This window comes from Pollicipes pollicipes, unplaced genomic scaffold (genome assembly GCF_011947565.3).
Source record: "Pollicipes pollicipes isolate AB1234 unplaced genomic scaffold, Ppol_2.1 Scaffold_1600;HRSCAF=1878_pilon_pilon_pilon, whole genome shotgun sequence".
Taxonomy (NCBI): Eukaryota; Metazoa; Arthropoda; class Thecostraca; order Pollicipedomorpha; family Pollicipedidae; genus Pollicipes; species Pollicipes pollicipes.
Window position 1 is genome coordinate 14,421,446 of NW_023595962.1, and position 18,375 is coordinate 14,439,820.

At 52.1% G+C, this 18,375-nt stretch overlaps 1 protein-coding gene and 1 long non-coding RNA gene across 2 annotated transcripts in view; one reads left to right on the top strand and one right to left on the bottom strand.

Annotated features, from left to right (window-relative positions):
- LOC119106975 (uncharacterized) overlaps window positions 1-74 on the top strand; it is a 5,371-nt gene extending 5,297 nt beyond the window's left edge. Inside the window, exon 6 of the mRNA XM_037230354.1 lies at window positions 64-74. Within this exon, the coding sequence (XP_037086249.1) occupies window positions 64-74 (11 nt within the window). The remainder of the gene's footprint in view (window positions 1-63) is intronic.
- Window positions 75-9,858: 9,784 nt separating this feature from the next.
- Window positions 9,859-18,069, bottom strand: LOC119094806 (uncharacterized). Its single transcript, XR_005093814.1, has 6 exons — window positions 18,025-18,069; window positions 16,565-16,661; window positions 16,034-16,081; window positions 14,483-14,587; window positions 13,411-13,506; window positions 9,859-9,945 (listed from the first exon to the last, which is right to left on the bottom strand). It is a non-coding gene; the product is annotated as an uncharacterized LOC119094806 (long non-coding RNA).
- Window positions 18,070-18,375: the final 306 nt, after the last annotated feature.

Here is an 18,375-nt window from a genome sequence, read left to right on the forward strand (position 1 = left end):
CATCGATCATATCTGAAGGGACCTGTTGTGCGTGATTTTCCCTGACATCCCTGTCACACGGAGAGACCTGCTGAGGCCTGTTCAGTTAAGGCCTGCCAATGGCTGAAACGTGGTCGCTTGCAAAAAAAAATCGATATCCGATTACGTACGTATGATGGCCAATTCAAGTTCTTACTCAAATATCGAATACAGTCAGTTGAATTGCGTTTTCTCGTGAGTTATGGCGTTTAAACTGTTATGCACAAGGTAAATACCGCGCGTTAATGTTGTCATGTATACATAAACGCCAACGTCACACGTGTTTATTGGCATTGTCTTTTTCAAAAAATCCTCGTCTCAAAGACGTTAATATAATGCGGCATGCTGCGATGTTTGTGTTCCCAAACATGCTGTGATCCTTCCATTGTTTAAACAGGCAAATTAACTTTTTCGCGATCAATCTATCATAAATGCACGGAAGAATCCATATTCATATATGTATATATATATATATATATATATATATATATATATATATATATATATAGACATGACCTGAGATGGTCTTGTTACTGTTTTCTCTCCGGAGCTCTGGAGCGGGTGGCCCGGCGAACACCGCGGATCAAGGGACACACAGGCGGTGTGAATCGACAACGGGCAGAGCTAGTCGCGAAGGACTTTATGGTTTTAAGGAGGTTCCTCTCGCGCACCAGCTGCCACCCCTGGGCCCAAACCAATGAAACGCCGGACCCTGCCGACGCCGCACGCCAGTTACGATCCGTGCAAAGAAGTTTTGACGTTTGATCCGAGGTAGTTGATTTTCGTTTGTTTCGCACCACTACCGCGGTTTGGTACAGGTCAGACTGGGACTGTCGTCGTGGATGGTGTTGACCAGAACGGCGGGAGCGTGCTGTGTCCATATATGTGTCCTAAGTACGAGGTGTATGCTTCGTGTGTCATAGATACAGCACGGAGTTTGTCTGTGTCCGTGCATTATCAGATGCAGCATGCATGTTTCCTGTGCATATGTTTCGATGCATATTGTACCTGCTTTTTAGTGCGGAGGAGGGCCGGTGATGCCGGTAGCAAACGACACCACCCGTGCCGTGCCCGCGCCGCGCGTGATCGGCGTCAACTGTGCGGTGTCGGTATTTTCCATTCCCACCGACACAGTCGGCGAATCACTTTCACAGTAGGCTGAAGGGGGGGGGGGGGGGGCACGCCGACCTCCGTTGTTTGACCTTGTCAGTGGCCAGAACACCGCCTTATTGCTCGGATTATGAGCTCACGTCTGTGCCGCGGTGCAAATGAAGTTGGTGCGCAAACGGCGCCTTCAGTGTGCGTTCGCAAAGGGCGTTGTTCATCTTTGCATGGTTTCACACGGACAGTGCACATGTGAAGAGCGGACATATCGATGATCGGGACCAAGAGCTCGGAAGGTCAACATACTGCGCACGAGTCAGAAGTCCAATGAACCTTCACAACTACACCGCATAAAATCTGGTCTGAAATACGGTCTCACAACAGCTTATGCTGGTCAGTCTTGAACGCGTGAAACGAATCGGTCAAGCAAAATGGCGCGCTTTTTCGTTGTCTACCAGAAAGCTGTAGCTACTCGGTCCTTTTAAGGACGGGTACACAGAGTCTTGAAGGGATGTATAAGACACGCTTCACTTCGCGCTCTGATACCGGCATTGACACGGACTCGGACCACCGTGGTGTCTCGAATCTTTGCAAGACGAAGCTGCGCTGTTGCTGCCTGTATTGCAGGCACGAGTCGCCTTCACACGACAGGAGGTCCCACCTGCCCAAGTGCCCTTGACACATCGCTTCTTTAAACGCTATTAAAGCTTCCGTAACAGTTAGCACATCGAGAATGACCCTATCTTTCACACACACAGATAAACAGTAGTAATAGCTTTATTCCTCAGAAAAGAACCGGGAGAATGGAAAAAGTGGGTCGATACTTCAGCAACGCGCCTCTATCGAAACGATAACAGAAGTTGCTATTGCTACTGTTTCGATAAGGCATGTTGCCCAAATATCAGCCCATCTATATCTCCATTCTCCTGGTGTTTCTCCGAGGAATAAGGCTATTACACTACCGTCTTACATACGTGAATAATGTCCTTCGCAAACGTACTTAACAACTTACGTGATCTGTCACACAGTTTAGAACGCTGGCGACACCCGCCGGGTGGAAAGAGCGTCTCTAGCTCAGCACCTGACCACTCGGTCCAGCGAGCAGACCCTGTCATCTGAAGCGTCCCGCACGACGCCCTCACCGGACCGCAGCCGCGGCGGGCACCGGTCACCGGCGCCGGCCTCTGACAATGAGCGCGTACAGGGCGGACGCGCTCCGCCGGCCGGTCAGCCGTGACCCTGGTCGGACAGCCAGCGGAGCCTGCGCCGCTGCCGCCACCGACGCACGGCGGCCGGCTCGGTCGCCCGTGCTCTCTCCCTCGCTGGCGGACGTGTGCTCCGCCGGTCACGAGCTCGTAGCGATTTCCTTTTTTGTTCACCCGTCTGGCTCCTCCGTCTCGAGGGCGGCGATCCGGCGCCGGAAGAGGTGTATCACGGCCCCGATGTACTTTTCCAGTGGAAGTCCTTCTTCCAGACCCTTGATCAGCGAGGCCAGCTTGGCCTGGAGTTGCTGTCGGTTGTCGCGCAGACTCCTGACCTCCGTCAGCTGCCGCAGCTGTGCAGCCTCGCCATGTCTGTTTGCGTCGTTGATGGCCTGAGGACAACGCAGCGGTAAAAGCGTTGTTGAAACGCAGCAGCCGGCGTCTCGCTGTCTGCAGTCGGTACTCGTGCGCGCGATATAAAGCACCACACACACACACACGCACACGCACGCGCACGCGCACGCGCACGCGCACGCACGCGCACGCGCACGCGCAACGCACGCGACGCGCACGCGCACGCCACGCGCACGACGCGCACGCACCACGCACACACACACCACACCACACGCACAAACGCACACGCACACGCCACGCACACACGCACACCACACGACACGCCACCACCGCACAACCGCACCCCCGCACACACACACCACACACACACACACACCACAACCACCACACAACACACACACAACACACACACACACACACCACACCACACACCCACACACACACACACACCACACACACACACACACACACACACACACACGCAAACGCGCACGCGCACGCGCACACACACACGACGCTGGCCTTACAAGTTGGTTTTCTCCACGAAGAGCCAGAATTGGGATGCGCCGACGAAAATTTGCTCGCCAATGCCGCCACAACGTCCTTGGCGTAGTCGCTAACGCGGCGGGGCTGGCCGTGGACACAGAGCCGCTCAGCCTCCAGTCTGCCGCCGCCACTCCTGCATGTTGCGCCTCAGCAGGTCCACCTGGGGCCTCAGCTCGGCGCCGTCTGACGACAAACGTGCTCGCTACAGCTGACTGGGAAAACGCGCACAGATGCGCGCGCGACTGCTTGACGCACAAATTTGGACCGTCGGTTGATTGGTGGTCGCTGGGAGCTTTTTTACCCTTTCCGATGCCGCAAAATTAGACGTTTTGCTCGTAGACGCCATTTGTAACCGGACGGCCGGCGGCCGGACAGGACGGGGCGCCCGGAGGACTGCCCCACCGGCGCCCGCTCTCTCAGCGGGCCCGAGGGGCCGGACAGCACGGGCGCCCGGAGGACTGCCACCACCGGCGCCGCTCTTGCAGCGGGCCCGAGGCCGGACAGCACGGGCGCCGGAGGACTGCCACCACCGGCGCCGCTCTCTCAGCGGGCCGAGGGGCCGGACAGGACGGGTGCCCGGAGACCGCCACCACCGGCGCCGCTCTCTGCAGCGGGCCCGAGGGGCCGGACAGGACGGGAGCCCGAGGACTGCCGCACCGCCCGCTCTCTCAGCGGGCCCGAGGGGCCGGACAGGACGGTGCCCGGAGGACCGCCACCACCGGCGCCGCTCCGCAGGCGGGCCCGAGGGGCCGGACAGGACGGGCGCCCGGAGACTGCCACCACCGGCGCCGCTCTCTCAGCGGGCCCGAGGGGCCGGACAGGACGGGGCCCGGAGGACTGCCACCGGCGCCGCTCTCTCAGCGGGCCCGAGGGGCCGGACAGGACGGGCGCCCGGAGGACTGCCGCCACCGGCGCCGCTCTCTCAGCGGGCCCGGGGGCCGGACAGGACGGGTGCGGAGGACTGCCACCACCGGCGCCGCTCCTGCAGTCGGGCCCGAGGGGCCGGACAGGACGGGTGCCCGGAGGACTGCCACCACCGGCCGGCGCGCTCTCCCAGCGGGCCCGAGGGGCCGGACAGGACGGGCGCCCGGAGGACGCCCCACCGGCGCCGCTCTCAGCGGGCCCGAGGGGCCGGGCGGGGGCGGCGGCGCTCCCGTCACCGGTGACTGGGGTCGCGAGCAGGGGGTCAAGCTATACTCCGTGGAGGCTCTCCACCAATGATAATTGTGTTCCATGCTACGTCGTCACTAAAAAAGATGAGGATGGGTGCCGGTAGTGTAGTGCTTAGCGCGCCTGCGGCAACCACTACACTTATGAGGATAAATGTATCAACGTAAATTATGCAAATAAACGTTAAAACCTGTTTTTCCATAAGCCACGAATACCTCACTTTTTATCCTCAAATATTTTCATGACTGGCGAATTCATTTCTCCGCACCGAGAAGATCAATGCTTCAAACATTCTCCGCATACTCAAATATACTCTACGTCAACAGACAACTGTCGAACAAGTCTAGCATACACCGCTATTAAACCATCATTCTCGTGAGCTCGCACGGGGTGGGCATCCACCGACCTCTGGCGCCTCCCGGTCCAGCAGCAGGGCCCACACGTCCTCCAGGCGGTCGGCAGGCACGAGCGGCACCGTCAGCAGCTCCCTCGCCCACTTCCCGAAGTCGGTAGCTGGCTGCTTGTACTCGGCCACGAGACCCACCCGTCGGATCTGTGAGAATGGAGAGCAATGCCACTAAGCGCCATCGTGCTGCGTTTGTCCTGCGGCCGGATGGCAATACGGTCGAGAAAACGAGCTACAATGTGCATGCGGTCGGCGCCCCGAGAACGCAATGGTGACGCAATTTGGTCTTTAGGCGGCTGGGTAATCCCGCAGTTGCAGTCCGAAATCGCTTGTCCCTGATAATAGAAAATTACACCGCACATCGAGTGGGCTTCACGTCTGGGATGGTTGGGTATCTTCGTCGCCTCCTAGAGTGCATTCGATACTTAGATAACACACACAGAGCACGACAAGAATGCAGCGAAATTCCCGAACAAACTGAACACAACCATCTCATGGAAATAGTCAGCAACACTGAATGACGTTTTCACATTGTGATGTCACAATGTGTGACGATCAATGCTTCCGCAGTGCGGCACTCAACAATAAACCTTCGTACTGCGACGAAAAATGCGCGGGACCCCCACAAAATTTCCCCTTAAACCCAGCATGTGCCATTCCCGTTTTTAACGATACAGCGCCAGCGATACGATAACGATAACGACACATTGCAACGATACAGTCCCAGTGCCAATCACAAGACGCCACACAACTAAATAAAACAGCGCCTTCGCATCGCGCGTTTGCTTCACTCCCACATCGATCCTCCACCAGCAGGACAACGCCGTGCCTACACACCTGATCCAGCACAGCCTTGGCGTAGTGAAACCAGCCGCCGCTGACGCGCGCCTGGGGCCAGATGGTCTGCGCCGCCGCCTGCAGCCCGTCCTCCCAGCCGGCGAGAAAGGTGGCCGGCGCCAGGCGCAGCCGGCGGCCGATGGCGCCCAGCACGGCGCCGTACAGGTGCCGCGACCGGTGCGACATGAGCACCCAGTAGGCGGGGAGGCCCGCTCGGGAGGCCAGGAACACCAGCAGCAGCTGGACGAACGGCCGCGGCACGGCGCCCAGCGACGTGTCGACCTGTATCTCGACGGCCGTGCCGCGCGCCCTGCCACTGCGCCATCTTGACCACCGCCTGCGCCTCCAGGCCGATGGCCGCCTGCGGCAGACGTGGCGCTCAGCGGTTCACTGGTTCAGTGGCCCTATGGTTCATTGGTTCAGTGGTCCAATGTTTCATTGGTTTCGTGGTTCAGTAATTCATTGGTTCAGTGGTTCATTGGTTCCTAGTTCACCGGTCCACCTCCGCCAGCGTTCAGTGGTAGATGAGATTAGCAGCATTCGTGTAACGCTGAGGATGAGCGTTGGATGCAGCTCAAGGACGTGCATCTCAGCTGGGCGCTGCACGCGTTCCTGTGGCACCTTTCGGGGTAAATCGACCGGGAACTCAGCAGAAAATGCACATCGCAGACCGCAAATAGCACGAACCTTAATCTGTAGGTAATCTACGGCCTAATATAAAACTTCCCATACTTAGCTCTGGAACATCGTGTTTCGCGCATGTGCGTCGTTTACAGTAAGAGCAATTCCATTTTCGTGACAAGTGTCCGAAAATATAATTACATTCCTCTTGACCCAACCAACCGGAAAACTTACGCCACTAAGTATCAGCACCCAGGCGTTACGGTGCGGGACTCTGCTGTCTTTCTTTACATTGTTTGCGCACGCGATGACAGCCTCGAATTGCGGTCATGGCACTGACAAAGCACACGCAAATGACGTCAGAATGACGTCAGCTGTAAATGCCATCATTGCAAAGTAGTATTCACATTATTTCAAACTAACCAATATCATTTCGGCTTGAGGAGGCCGTGGGAAGAAACGTGCCGTAAGCACACACGCACAGCTTAAAACCAATATCGCTAAGGTTTCTGAGGTGTGGCTTTTTAAAGATAACCTTGCTCGGTTAAGGGCATTTAACAATCATAAACCTGCAAGCAGTCTTACGAAACCAAACACAGGCAACAGAGCAAGATGTTGTGAACGGGTGAACAAAATTTCAAATTAACATCTGAAACAGCTGTCGACTTGACATTTCAAGAAGACGGATGGACGCCGTATGACCAGGGTAGTCAGCGCACCTTCGAACGCACACCGTTACCAGATGGCATTCCAAAGCTCCATTCCTTTCAAACGCATGTTAAAGGGCTTGATATCCTGACTTTGTCGTGTAGAGTTAAACATGCCCATTTTGCCTTCACTTTGTTTAAACCACGGACTTTCCCACGAAACGGACGCGATGCTTACCTTTGACGATTTGTCCACATTTTCCCACGAAACGGATAATGTTTATCTTTGACGATCTGCCCACATTTTCCCACGAAACGGACAATGTTTACCATTGACGATCTGTTCACATTTTCCCACGAAACGGACATTGTTTATCTTTGACAATCTGTCCCCATTTTCCCATGAAACGGACAATGTTTACCTTTGACGATCTGTCCACATTTTCCCACGAAACGAACAATGTTTACCTTTGACGATCTGTCAACATAAGTGCCTTCCGCCCAACAAGCCGCGGGCCGAACAGCTAACTCCCAATCCTTCTCACCGTGAGGCATAAAAGTCCCACGAAAAACAACACAAAACATCAAAACGCACCTCCTCGCCGCCGACATGGGCGTAGAAGGCGACGTGCCGCCGCGTGCTGGCATCGGTCGCCTGGAGAGCGTCCACAGCCTGCGCGGGCGTCTCGGGCGGGGGCGCGACCCGCTCCCTGCGCACGCGCGCCAGCATCTGGCGGGCCGCCGACCACGGGTGCGCCTCGCCCGCGGCACCCCGCGCTATCGCTTGGAATATGTTGTGGTTCGGCGCGTCGGGTTGGCCCGCAGGATCTGCCGCATCGCGACCGCGTTGCGGCGCTACCTGGCGGAGGTGACGGAGGCGCGTGTCCAGCGTGGGCCGAAGTCAACCCGTCGCGTTCTCAGACATCACTTCTCCTGCGCGGAGGGGTCGGTTGGGAAAAAAACAACGACAAAGATTGCTTGCGATACAATGCTTGATACAACAAAAGAAAAAAGCTGTGTCGAAAACTGAGCATGTAGGATGAGGGGATTTCGTCGCACCGAATTCCTGATCTCTAGGCCAGATGCGGTCGTGACTACAGGAAGTGGTCCAGGGTCTAGGGGTCTTAAGGCAATGTGAATGGATTGAAAGTAAAAATAACAATTTCAGCGTTAGTTTGACCCATTTGCACATTCTCTTAATTGCTGTGGGGTGGGGCGGGAGTGGGACAGGAATGGCCGGAGTTTAAAAGAAACATAACCTCACGAAAGCCGGCCACTGCACCCAGCGAAACAATTGCAAATCCACTTACTCGGATCGCGCACGCGTCGACCCGATCTGTTAAGGCTTCGTGGCTTCGTCCAAAACGGTCACTTTAAACGCACGCGTCGACCCGATCTGTTAAGGCTTCGTGGCTTCGTCCAAAACGGTCACTTTAAACAGTCCAAGACGGGGGGGGGGGGGGGGGCTGAAGCTGACCTGTAGATCAAGCGGCAGCACGGGGTGAGAGTGCATCCGCCGTCGCAGCAGGTACGACCCCATCACCGTCGCCGTGGCCGGACACTGGAAGCCGTTGTGTCCCACGCTGTAGTAGCACCTGCGGAAACCAGAACGCAGCGCCATGGCACAACACTAAAATGAAACGCTACTTGCCCACACTCCATACTCGCAGCTAAAGAGCACATCTGTAAGCGGGCACCTTGCAGCATTCAAATCGCGTTCCTACCAATCTGTACCTGTGATCGGCTCGGTCAACTGTGGGACACGCAGATCGCATGGGGATCGGACCTGTCACAATAACGTAGGCGGGCAAGAGGCGCGAGGTCCACGCACAGTGCGGGCGTGCGAAGAGAGGTAGCCATTGGAGGTCATTACCGCGCGTTTCCCACTGATGACATCCGCAAAGGGCCGCCGGTTCGTTTTGCTGGCCAAGATTATCAAATCCCCGCCAGACCCATCTCGTCACACTCGTGCACGCCCCGGGCCGGGGTTGGTCCGGAGCTACGCCGCCCACGCGGGGGTCGTTCACGAGGCGTGTGTTTTAACGTGAGCCTGCAGCGCCACCACCGGCAGAAAAGTGCGTGTGATGTTTTCTCTCCGCTGCGCCACGATGAGCCAGAGCTGTCTGGCCGCTGCCATCTTCACGATGTCAATGCCCAGATCGAGAGAAAATTTTGGTTTTTTGGAAAATTTTGGCGTAACCAAGGGGGAGTGGGCTGCCCACCGTAACCAGCGCATAACCAGGGAGGGCTTTAAAATGGCCAAAAGGCGGGTCGTAATTTATGGGACGGCCCCCAAACTCTAAAGCGCGGTCAATATCGCCGACTGATTAGATCGTCGCAACGGCAGTTGCCACAAGCCGCATCAGCAGTGAAATGCTCCACGCTGTACAAGCGTATTCCCAGAGTTGGCCCACCTCCAGTTCGTCGAATGGCCCATGCAAAGCTGGAGAGTCAGTCATTTGGCCGCGAAAGACGCGAAAAACGTCCGAGCAAAGCCGAAGTCCATAATGGGAAACCGGATCCGGCAAAAGGCGGCCAAACCTCGGATGGTTCATTCGACGACCTTACTCCGCTCGTAATCACTCGTCACTTGTTTTTAAAGAGCTAACATGGAAAGAAATGCTCCGAGATTCCATAACCCACCGCCATGTGAGCAAACGAACGTTATCGCTAACCATACATTTACGCGTTAGAAGCGCATTCGCGTTTGCTGCATCAAAATCGTCCGACATGAGAGTAGCGCTCTGGGTTAAGCTTTGAAAGCTTCACGTGGCAAACTAAGCTGCCTACAAGCCCGCTCGCAGTTACCACCAAGCGAACGACATCGCGCGCATAAAAAACAACCATACGTGATCTCTTTACGAAGCGGAAAAAAACTTTACCGCGGAAAAAAACTTGTAAAACAAGCCGGTACTTACTTGAGATAGAGGCGGCCGGAGTTCCTCGGCCTGTAACCTCACGAGGTACGAGTGGCCGTCCTCTGCCTGATACACACAGGTCCCGCGGCGAAAGCCCTCCTCCACCGAAAACCGGAGCTTGGCTGAAGTGGAAACAAACGGACAATGATAGACAATGAAGCACATCCGCCAGCACTCCGCATATGCTTTCACAAAACATGGCGCGGGACATCATCCGAGTTCATGTTTAGTGGCTGAAACTGAAAACGCTTAGGCGCCTCCCACTGTGATGAGCGCAATGGCCGGACGGACCGTACCAAGCCTTTGCGGGCATGTGGGAGCTTCGCCCCCCAAAATTTTTGCCGTTAACCTGGAACCGCGATCGACGGTAAGGTCAGGGCGCACACAACAAGCACGCTTAGTGTGAGCTTCGAACCCAGAAATCCATCCATCCAAACGGTTCGGATCAAACCTTAAGATTATGTCGGGGCGGACAAATGCAGCAAAAGAACGTTTATTAGCGCTTCCCAACATCTACCAAGAATGTTCGCAAAAAATTACCCCCTGTCGTATCACTTAATATCCTCTCATTATGAAGTCTTAAAGGGAGTGTTCCCACCTTTGTATGGTGTTTTGAACTGGAATAACCATCTCAACGATCATTCGGTGCAGTTCGCAGCCCTGCCCTTCTCGTCACCTCTAAAACCGCATATTTCCCTGTCTAGACGCCCGCGAAGATGGGCAGACTATTTCGGAGAGACTATTTCATGGTAAGCCAGACATCCATGACACCATAATTACGTCATTCAAATCCTGCATTCCGTTGGCCGTGCGGCGATCAAGGTCACGAAAAATATTATTGTCGAGTCCACTGATGTACGGCGTTCGTGAGCACATTTTCCCGAGCGACGGGTGTGAATTGGCTCTCAATCAATGTTGTACACGGTACGATGCCGTAATCAAACAATGACGTGTAAGGGACATATTAACTAAACCAGAGAAATTGTGTTCTATAGAGTAGCCTTTTCCCTCCAAAGCATACCAACAGTTAAAGTGAGCTCATCTCATCACATCTAATGCTTGCTTAAATATCTTCAAACGTTGGACATTCCCTCCAAGTCTTACTCTTATTCACTGGAGGCGTTCCGCCGCGCGAAATGCCACCAGTGACTTGGCTTGCAGCCTGGGTATGGAGAAATAATGCATGTCAAGACATGCGCAGTGCAGCGAGACCGGTTCGCATCCTTTGGCACCATTTCACATAATCACCAACGTCCGCGAGCAACGAAAGAGAGACGTCTGACAGGGGCCGAGAGTCATATCCGAAGTCCCTCGCGGCCATCGCACTGCGTTCGTGGCGGGCGAAGGCAAGCCGTTGGTGCGGCTGGTTCCCAACATAACCGACCGACACAGCTGAGCGGGGCTCGGGCGCCCCGGCGTGACTGGGGGGCTGTAACAAGGTCGTAACCCGAGGCGTAAACCTGCAGTGGACCAGCCCTGGTGATAGCCCCCCCCCCTCGCCCCCCGCCCTCCCCCCTCCTCAGCCCTTGGTATATGAGGAGGAGGGCTTCAGTCCCCCCACCAATCATCTTCTATAAAAATCAGTTGTTGTCCACGACGGCATAATATTCATTGGTAAAATGGAAAACCCCATACCAGGTTGATAGGAGGGTGCGAATGTCCTGCTGCACTACCATACAGTGCCGACACAGGTACCATCCAGCACACGTGGAACTTGTCAGCTGAGCGACACAGTCCGAGGGGACATACAGATGACTCAACATGATCTGTGTTCGACTTTCACGTCAGATTGCGGTTTTCCATGCGCTGCCAAAACCTGGCGCAAACTGGTGCGGTGCGTCCGGCTTTCACGTCAGGTTGCGGGCTTTCGATGCGTTACCAAAAACTGGGCGCGGTGTGTGTTCAGCTTTCATGCCAGATTGCGGCTTTTTCGAAACGTTTGCCAAAAAATGGCGGGTGTGTGTACAGCTTTCATGTCACATTGTGGAAATTCGAAACGCCAAAGAGGTGCGGCGAAATTGTGATATAACAGACGCCGTTGCCTTTACAAACAATGTTTCAATGAGTTACGTTTAGTAGAAATGCCTGTCGCCACTCCTCAGTGGTTGCCCGCAAACGTCCCGCAGCAATCACGCCCATCTGTCACTGCAAAATTAAAAGCACTCTTCACACGAGGTGTTTCACACCGCATAAAACAGCACATCTGAATCCTGGGTGGTGGCGCTAACAAAACAGCACATATGAATCCTGGGTGGTGGGCCTAAACAACAATTAGCATCAAGGCAAACACAGCAAAGCAAAATCCAAACTTGCATTATCATAACGTCAACACGTCAGCTTTGGTGAAAAAAAAATGGTGACCATAAGGTAATAACACATCGACTCGTTCAAAACGGAAACATGGCGAGCTAGTGGTTAGCGCCTTCGGCAGCCGTGTGGAAGCCCAGGTTCGAAACCCGGTCGCGCCGTGGCCTCAGAGCGCTAAACATGGCCCGCGCAGTCTCTGGTGCTTTATAACAGGGCGCGCGGCACATGCGTCGCTTCCTCACTCTTCAAAAAAGGAAGATCGCCCAAATAACCGGCACGCAGCAGGTAGTAACGGCGGAAGCATGGATCGTTGCCCGGACCTATTGTAACCTACTATTATATTATATTATTATATTATTGCGACCTATTATAACAATTACTATTCTGATAAATGCGTTCGGTGGTGCTTCCTAATCATAATTCGCCACGAGAGTCAAATAATCGGCGTGAAAAAAACATCACCAATTTTGTATCCTAATATGAATGATATTTACGGCGCCAGGCTTGCGCGACACTAGAAACCGTAAGTTAATGCCGCGTAGTGAGCTTGATGGTAAGTGGTGGCGCTGCCACAACTACCACAGAAGACAGAATATCAAATAAAAGACGCCAGGCAGAAGCATATCCGCGCCGATCAAAACTAATCCTCAACGAGTACGAAATGGCAAAGGGTACCAAAGCCCCGGAAAGCACATTTCCAGTCTGCTCATAAATAGCAAAGGCATCAACCACAAGTTCATATTAAAGTTTAAAGGCCCTTAAACCCATTCTCGGCATACAACCTACGAAAGCACCTCCACTATCACAAACAAAACCACCCCCATTGTCAATGAGCGATTACAAATCAAAGTCTGCTTTCTATCACACCATTTTACGTTACAGCAATGTCCATGTGCCATCGAGACCCGTCCGCCATCCAGCCACTACGACAGCTGGTGGTCAGCAGCGCCGCCCGGTTATGGGCTGGGACGGAGGCAAAGCGTGATACGTTACATTCAGCTTCGTTGTCCAGCTGCGCTTTGGCGATACCTTGTGAGAAAACAGGCGCAATGATACGTAACGAACGGACGCCACGTCGTCACGGCCGACGCCGTTACGAGTCACGGCTGAAAATTGCAGGGTGCGACATGCTCTATCAGCTAGTACTCAGTTTTTCTTAGAAATTGTTCGACAACAACTTCTATTTTTGACACATTTGATTGTTTCAGTCGGCACAAACTTTCAGAATTTGATTATATGGGACATCACAATCGCCGATATAAGCCCAACGGTCTTCTCACCAGATTTACTGAATGACGGGGGACTGGTATCTGCGAGCAGATCCTCGTCTAAGGCAGACAACGCCAACGGATCGGGCTGGACATCGGGAGCGTCGTCTGGAAAACAACAGTATGGACAGCTGGTTACCGAACTGCTGTAGTATTCATAGCTGGTGACCAAACTGCTGTAAGTATGGACAGTTAGTGACCAAGCTGCTGTAGTGTGGACAGGTGGCAACCAAGCTGCTGTAGTATGCACAGCTGGTGACCAAACTCCTGGGTGAAGGCAACAAATACCAATACAAGTACCCTCTGGTCAGGCGCGGGAAAACAGCAACCAATTATGTACGTACATTCCAGCTTATGCGATGGTGGTATCAACAATCAACCCAGTGAGGTGGCTTATAACCTGATACAGATATTGCGAGTTAAATATTGCCGATTATCACTTGGTTTTAATAAACTTGACATTTCCAGCATGTTCACATGACCTCCACACTGGAGGTACGAGCATGCATTCAACATGCGTGGTCGAGCGTCGGGAGCCCCTCAGGGAGTCACGTGATATAGATGTCGCCGACACCAACTGGACCAAGCCAGGCCTGAAGACGAGACCCGCGACGTTTGCTGACGGAGCCAACTCATGTCTGGTGCACGTGGAATCAAGCAAGTAAACGATTGTTCAGACTCCCTGCGTCATTTCGAGCCTTACTTTTTCACGAGCAAGATGCTCGTGAAAAAGTGAAGGAAGTGAACGTGAGATGCATTATTTGAGTCCTCCGTGCATAATGAAGGAATCGCCGCTACTTTTGCACATGCTTGTCCTAATGGCGTTTGCCCTACGTCGCGGGCCAAATTGTTGCTGTCTGGTCCAGCACATCTATAATGCATGGATTCCACCAGTGTCCGTGCCAAAGAAGTCAAGCGTTCAATCACAGAATCTCATCAAACTCATTTTCGGGGTGCTGTGGCGCATATCACCACAAAATCACTGCCCGGTTGACGCTAGACCCCACGAGCGGGCCTGCTGCAAGGGCAGCGGTTGGGGCTGGTGATGAAACCACAACAGGTCCCAACACACAAGCCCACTCACCATGCGAGGCGACGGGCGCCGGCCACTCATCCCTGGCGTCAGGCGGGTCCGGGTGGTCTGCAGCTGGAGCCTCCGAGCAGCCATCAGAGTCGCTCAGAGCTGCTCCTGCAATAGCAGCGCAGTCGTCCGCGTACGTGCGTGTGTTTTACATGCTGGAGGGCCGGTTTTTGAGGTCTACAGGCATGCGCGTGGACACGTCCTCGAGAATAGAGGGGCGAAGTAGAATTCAGATAAAAATTAATTGAGAATCAATGGGAGCACAGGGAGCAAGCTTATGGTACTATACGCATGTGTGTAGCCACACCTCAATTTTGATGGGACAAATCAGAATGAGGGGACAAATAAATTGAGAATCAATGCGATTACAGGGACCAAATCGAAGGGCGGGGGCCGCTCGCATCGCTCACGCGCTCGGCCAGCGGCAGCGGTAGCCTCTCGCCGTGTTGCACCAGGAAGCGCACGAAGGCCAGACGGCTCTCGCTGGCGGTGCTTCCCTGCAGCTGAACTCATTCGTTCTGAATCGCACGCCGTAGCCTGCTATTTGTACTATCGCACGCCTCCTCGATGTCGTTTCACGGGTTTCATAACATATATTAAGTAGCGCGATTGCTTGCAACGATAGCTTCGACCCTCGATGCATTGCCACGACGTTAAACATGGCGTCCCGTAGCTCGTTCCATGATTGGGTCGCTGTATGATAAGCCAACCATCTACCATCAGGCTCGCTACGGACGCCAGTGAGAGCATTACCGTCCAGCATCACAGTCGCGGGCATTGCATGCTTCTTAACCTATGTAGGCTGAAACAATACTCCACAACGAGTTTTTCCTGCGTTATTAAGACCATATTCGACAAAACTTTGTGACAGGTGCAATGCCTTCAAACCGTAAGTACATTCACAACATTCGGTAATGTGTGAAGGGTCCATGAACGTCTGTTTCCGCGCGACAACCATGCCATCGTGGTTCCCCATGATAACGATTTGCAGCAAATTCGGAGACCTTGGTCTCGTCGTCAAAGTAGCAAGCCTAATATAACAGAAAGTGTTCACTCATGACACCTCATCAATTAGTTCCGCGGAGTTTACGAATGAACTGCAGCGAACAGTAGCCCAACATCGGCCCACCACTCCGGCCCAGCTGCTGGCATCAGTTTAGGAAGTGACATATTAGCGCTGCTGCATGAATGCCAAAACACAAACGCCTTTACGGAATTCACGTGGGGTGCAGCAGACTGCTCTGCTGTATTGTGCAAGCACAAAGCCGTGCCACAGCATGATGGACATAGGAGCGTTTTAAAGTATGTCTGAACTGAACAAAGAAAGTATATGAGCTGTGCATGCACACTAACCAAATGTATTACAGGTGATGATTCTGATGATGATGATGGTTGGAGTTTTGGGGCATGCCGACAACTGAGGTCATTCTGCCGCCCTTATGATCTCATTTGTTAGTGCATCCTAAACTCAAGTACTCAAGATAAACCAGTGAGAAATGCTCATTAAAAAGATTAAGCTAACACTGTATGCATTCCAAACCCGAATGCTCATACCTGAAGGTGACAAGGTCAACGGGTCCGGCTTGATGTCCAGAGTACCATCTGTAACGTGTGAATTAGAATCAAATTAGTTGTCTGCTTGGTCATCTTCTTCCAATCAATTGTTAGCCACCCAAAGCAGGCCTGGCAACCAAAGCAGAGTTCTCACAATTGGTTCACAAAAAGTTCTCACAATTACTTGACTCAAATGGGGCAGTGCAATTAACAGCAGAAAGGGCCATGTAAAATTGGAGAACAGTGTGACATTCATAAACAAAGAAGTAAGAAAATGCTAACTGGGAGCTGAGATTGCTAGCACACCTTGGGAAGCAGACACTGCTCCATGGGGTCAATGTTGAGCATGGCCATAACGTGGGGGATACAGAGACTTTGTGTAGTGGTATGTATGTATACATACTTACCACAGGCTCAAATAACCATCACATCCTAAAAACCCAATAACTATCATCCACATGCCTACACACATGCACACACATGCATGAACAAGCAAGCTTATACACAAGCATACAGTAGAAAAATCCTCACCACCTGGGAAGAATGGTTGAGTGCATTCATCTCCAGATGGACAGGGACCTTCCTCATCCTCAGCTTTCAAAGGTGGGCATGTGCCATCCATTTGTGACTGGAATAGGGCAGACCAGATTAGACACTGACCATCCCTTCCCCATTCACATTAAATAAAGCATTCCACATTGTGTAGGGTTTCAAACTGAAATAGCCATCTTGGAGATCACCTGTAGAGGCTCACAGCCCTGCCCCTTTTAAGATTTAATACCCTCTAGTTTCTGAGACACACACTGCAAAGATTATCTGCAATTACTTTGTGCAGCTTTTTCAAGGTCATGCTGGCATGCATTACACAATGATAAGGCATTCTAATTCTACCACCTCATTGCCCATGTAGTATTCAAGGTTACATGTCAATGGGCTTTCAATATTGTGCAACCTATGCCAGCTTCAAACACAAATAATGTTTGGTGTGATATGATACAAGAAGTCAGACATAGATACTAGTTATTACTGAAATGACAATTGTAATCAAATAACTTTAAAAATGCCAAAAACACCTCACTGGGAGTTTGAAGCACTACAAGTGAGTGTTAGGGATCTTTGCACCACCAGTTTAGCAATGTCTCTTAAATCATGTATACATGTTTCATGACACAGTGAAACTATGATGCATTTAGGTGCATATTTTCTACAGAAGTTATATTGTCTACAGCAATCTTTTCCACTTGAGAGCACACCAATTACCAATGGTTATAAATAAGCTTATTTCATCATATCTGATGCTTGCTTCAGTACTTTTCAATGTGAAACATTACTATTATGCTTAACATTTCACAAAACAATACTTTTTTATTTGAATAGGCTTTATCTTTGGAATGTAGTTTTTATGACACTAAACCAATAGACAGAACTAACTTTCAGAGAAGACTAAAGCAGGCAATAGGAGGAACACAAGTATGGGACAATTGATTTCATCCAAATAGGTCACACATTTTAGCATGCATCAGCCTCTGTTTCAGTTTTACAATAAAATGTCCATTTATAGACCTGTCATGCATCATGAAACCCACATGTTGACTGGATAAATTACAATGGATCAAAATTGCCTGCATACCCACTGCAAAATAAATAACTAATATTTTGTAAAGGGTGAAAGGCAATGTTTTAGCATCAGGTAATACATAAGTATCAGTATTTATGGTCTCTGGACCAATATTCTGCCACAGGGCCCAGGGGCCTAGTTTCACAAGGTGAGCTGGGGACGAGAGATACTGAACAGAGAATGCACTGAAAAACTATTAATCCTACTCTTGCAATTCGCCATCAAACTGGTTTCTCCCCGGCTTTGAACTCCTTTGGTCTCGAAAAGTGTAGATGTCTGGCATGCTCCACTCTTCAATGACTGGCATCAACAGCATCTTGTCATGCAATCAAAATACCCAAACCCTCAAAAATGTTTCCCCCCAACATCCCACCTGAAGAGCTTCAGACGTGTCGATGTTTGAATATCAGACTTTCCCCACTTGTGTCCAGGACCTCCAAACATCCGATCGGCCTGGTTAGTCAGCTGGCATGCTCGTAAAGTTGGCGATTTATTCAGCAACGAGTTCCGATTTCTCTGAAAAGGGGTCTCAAAGTCAATTATGCACGAGAACATCGAAAATAACCTTTGTTTTTCAATATTATGGGACCTTGAGGTCAAACTCTGGTCAAAAGGATGGGGAACTCGATATCACCAAAAATTCCCGGCCCATTTGACAACTGCAAGCATAAAGATATTCACAAGCACAAGAACCACCGTCCGTCAAAAAATCCGGACCTCTCAA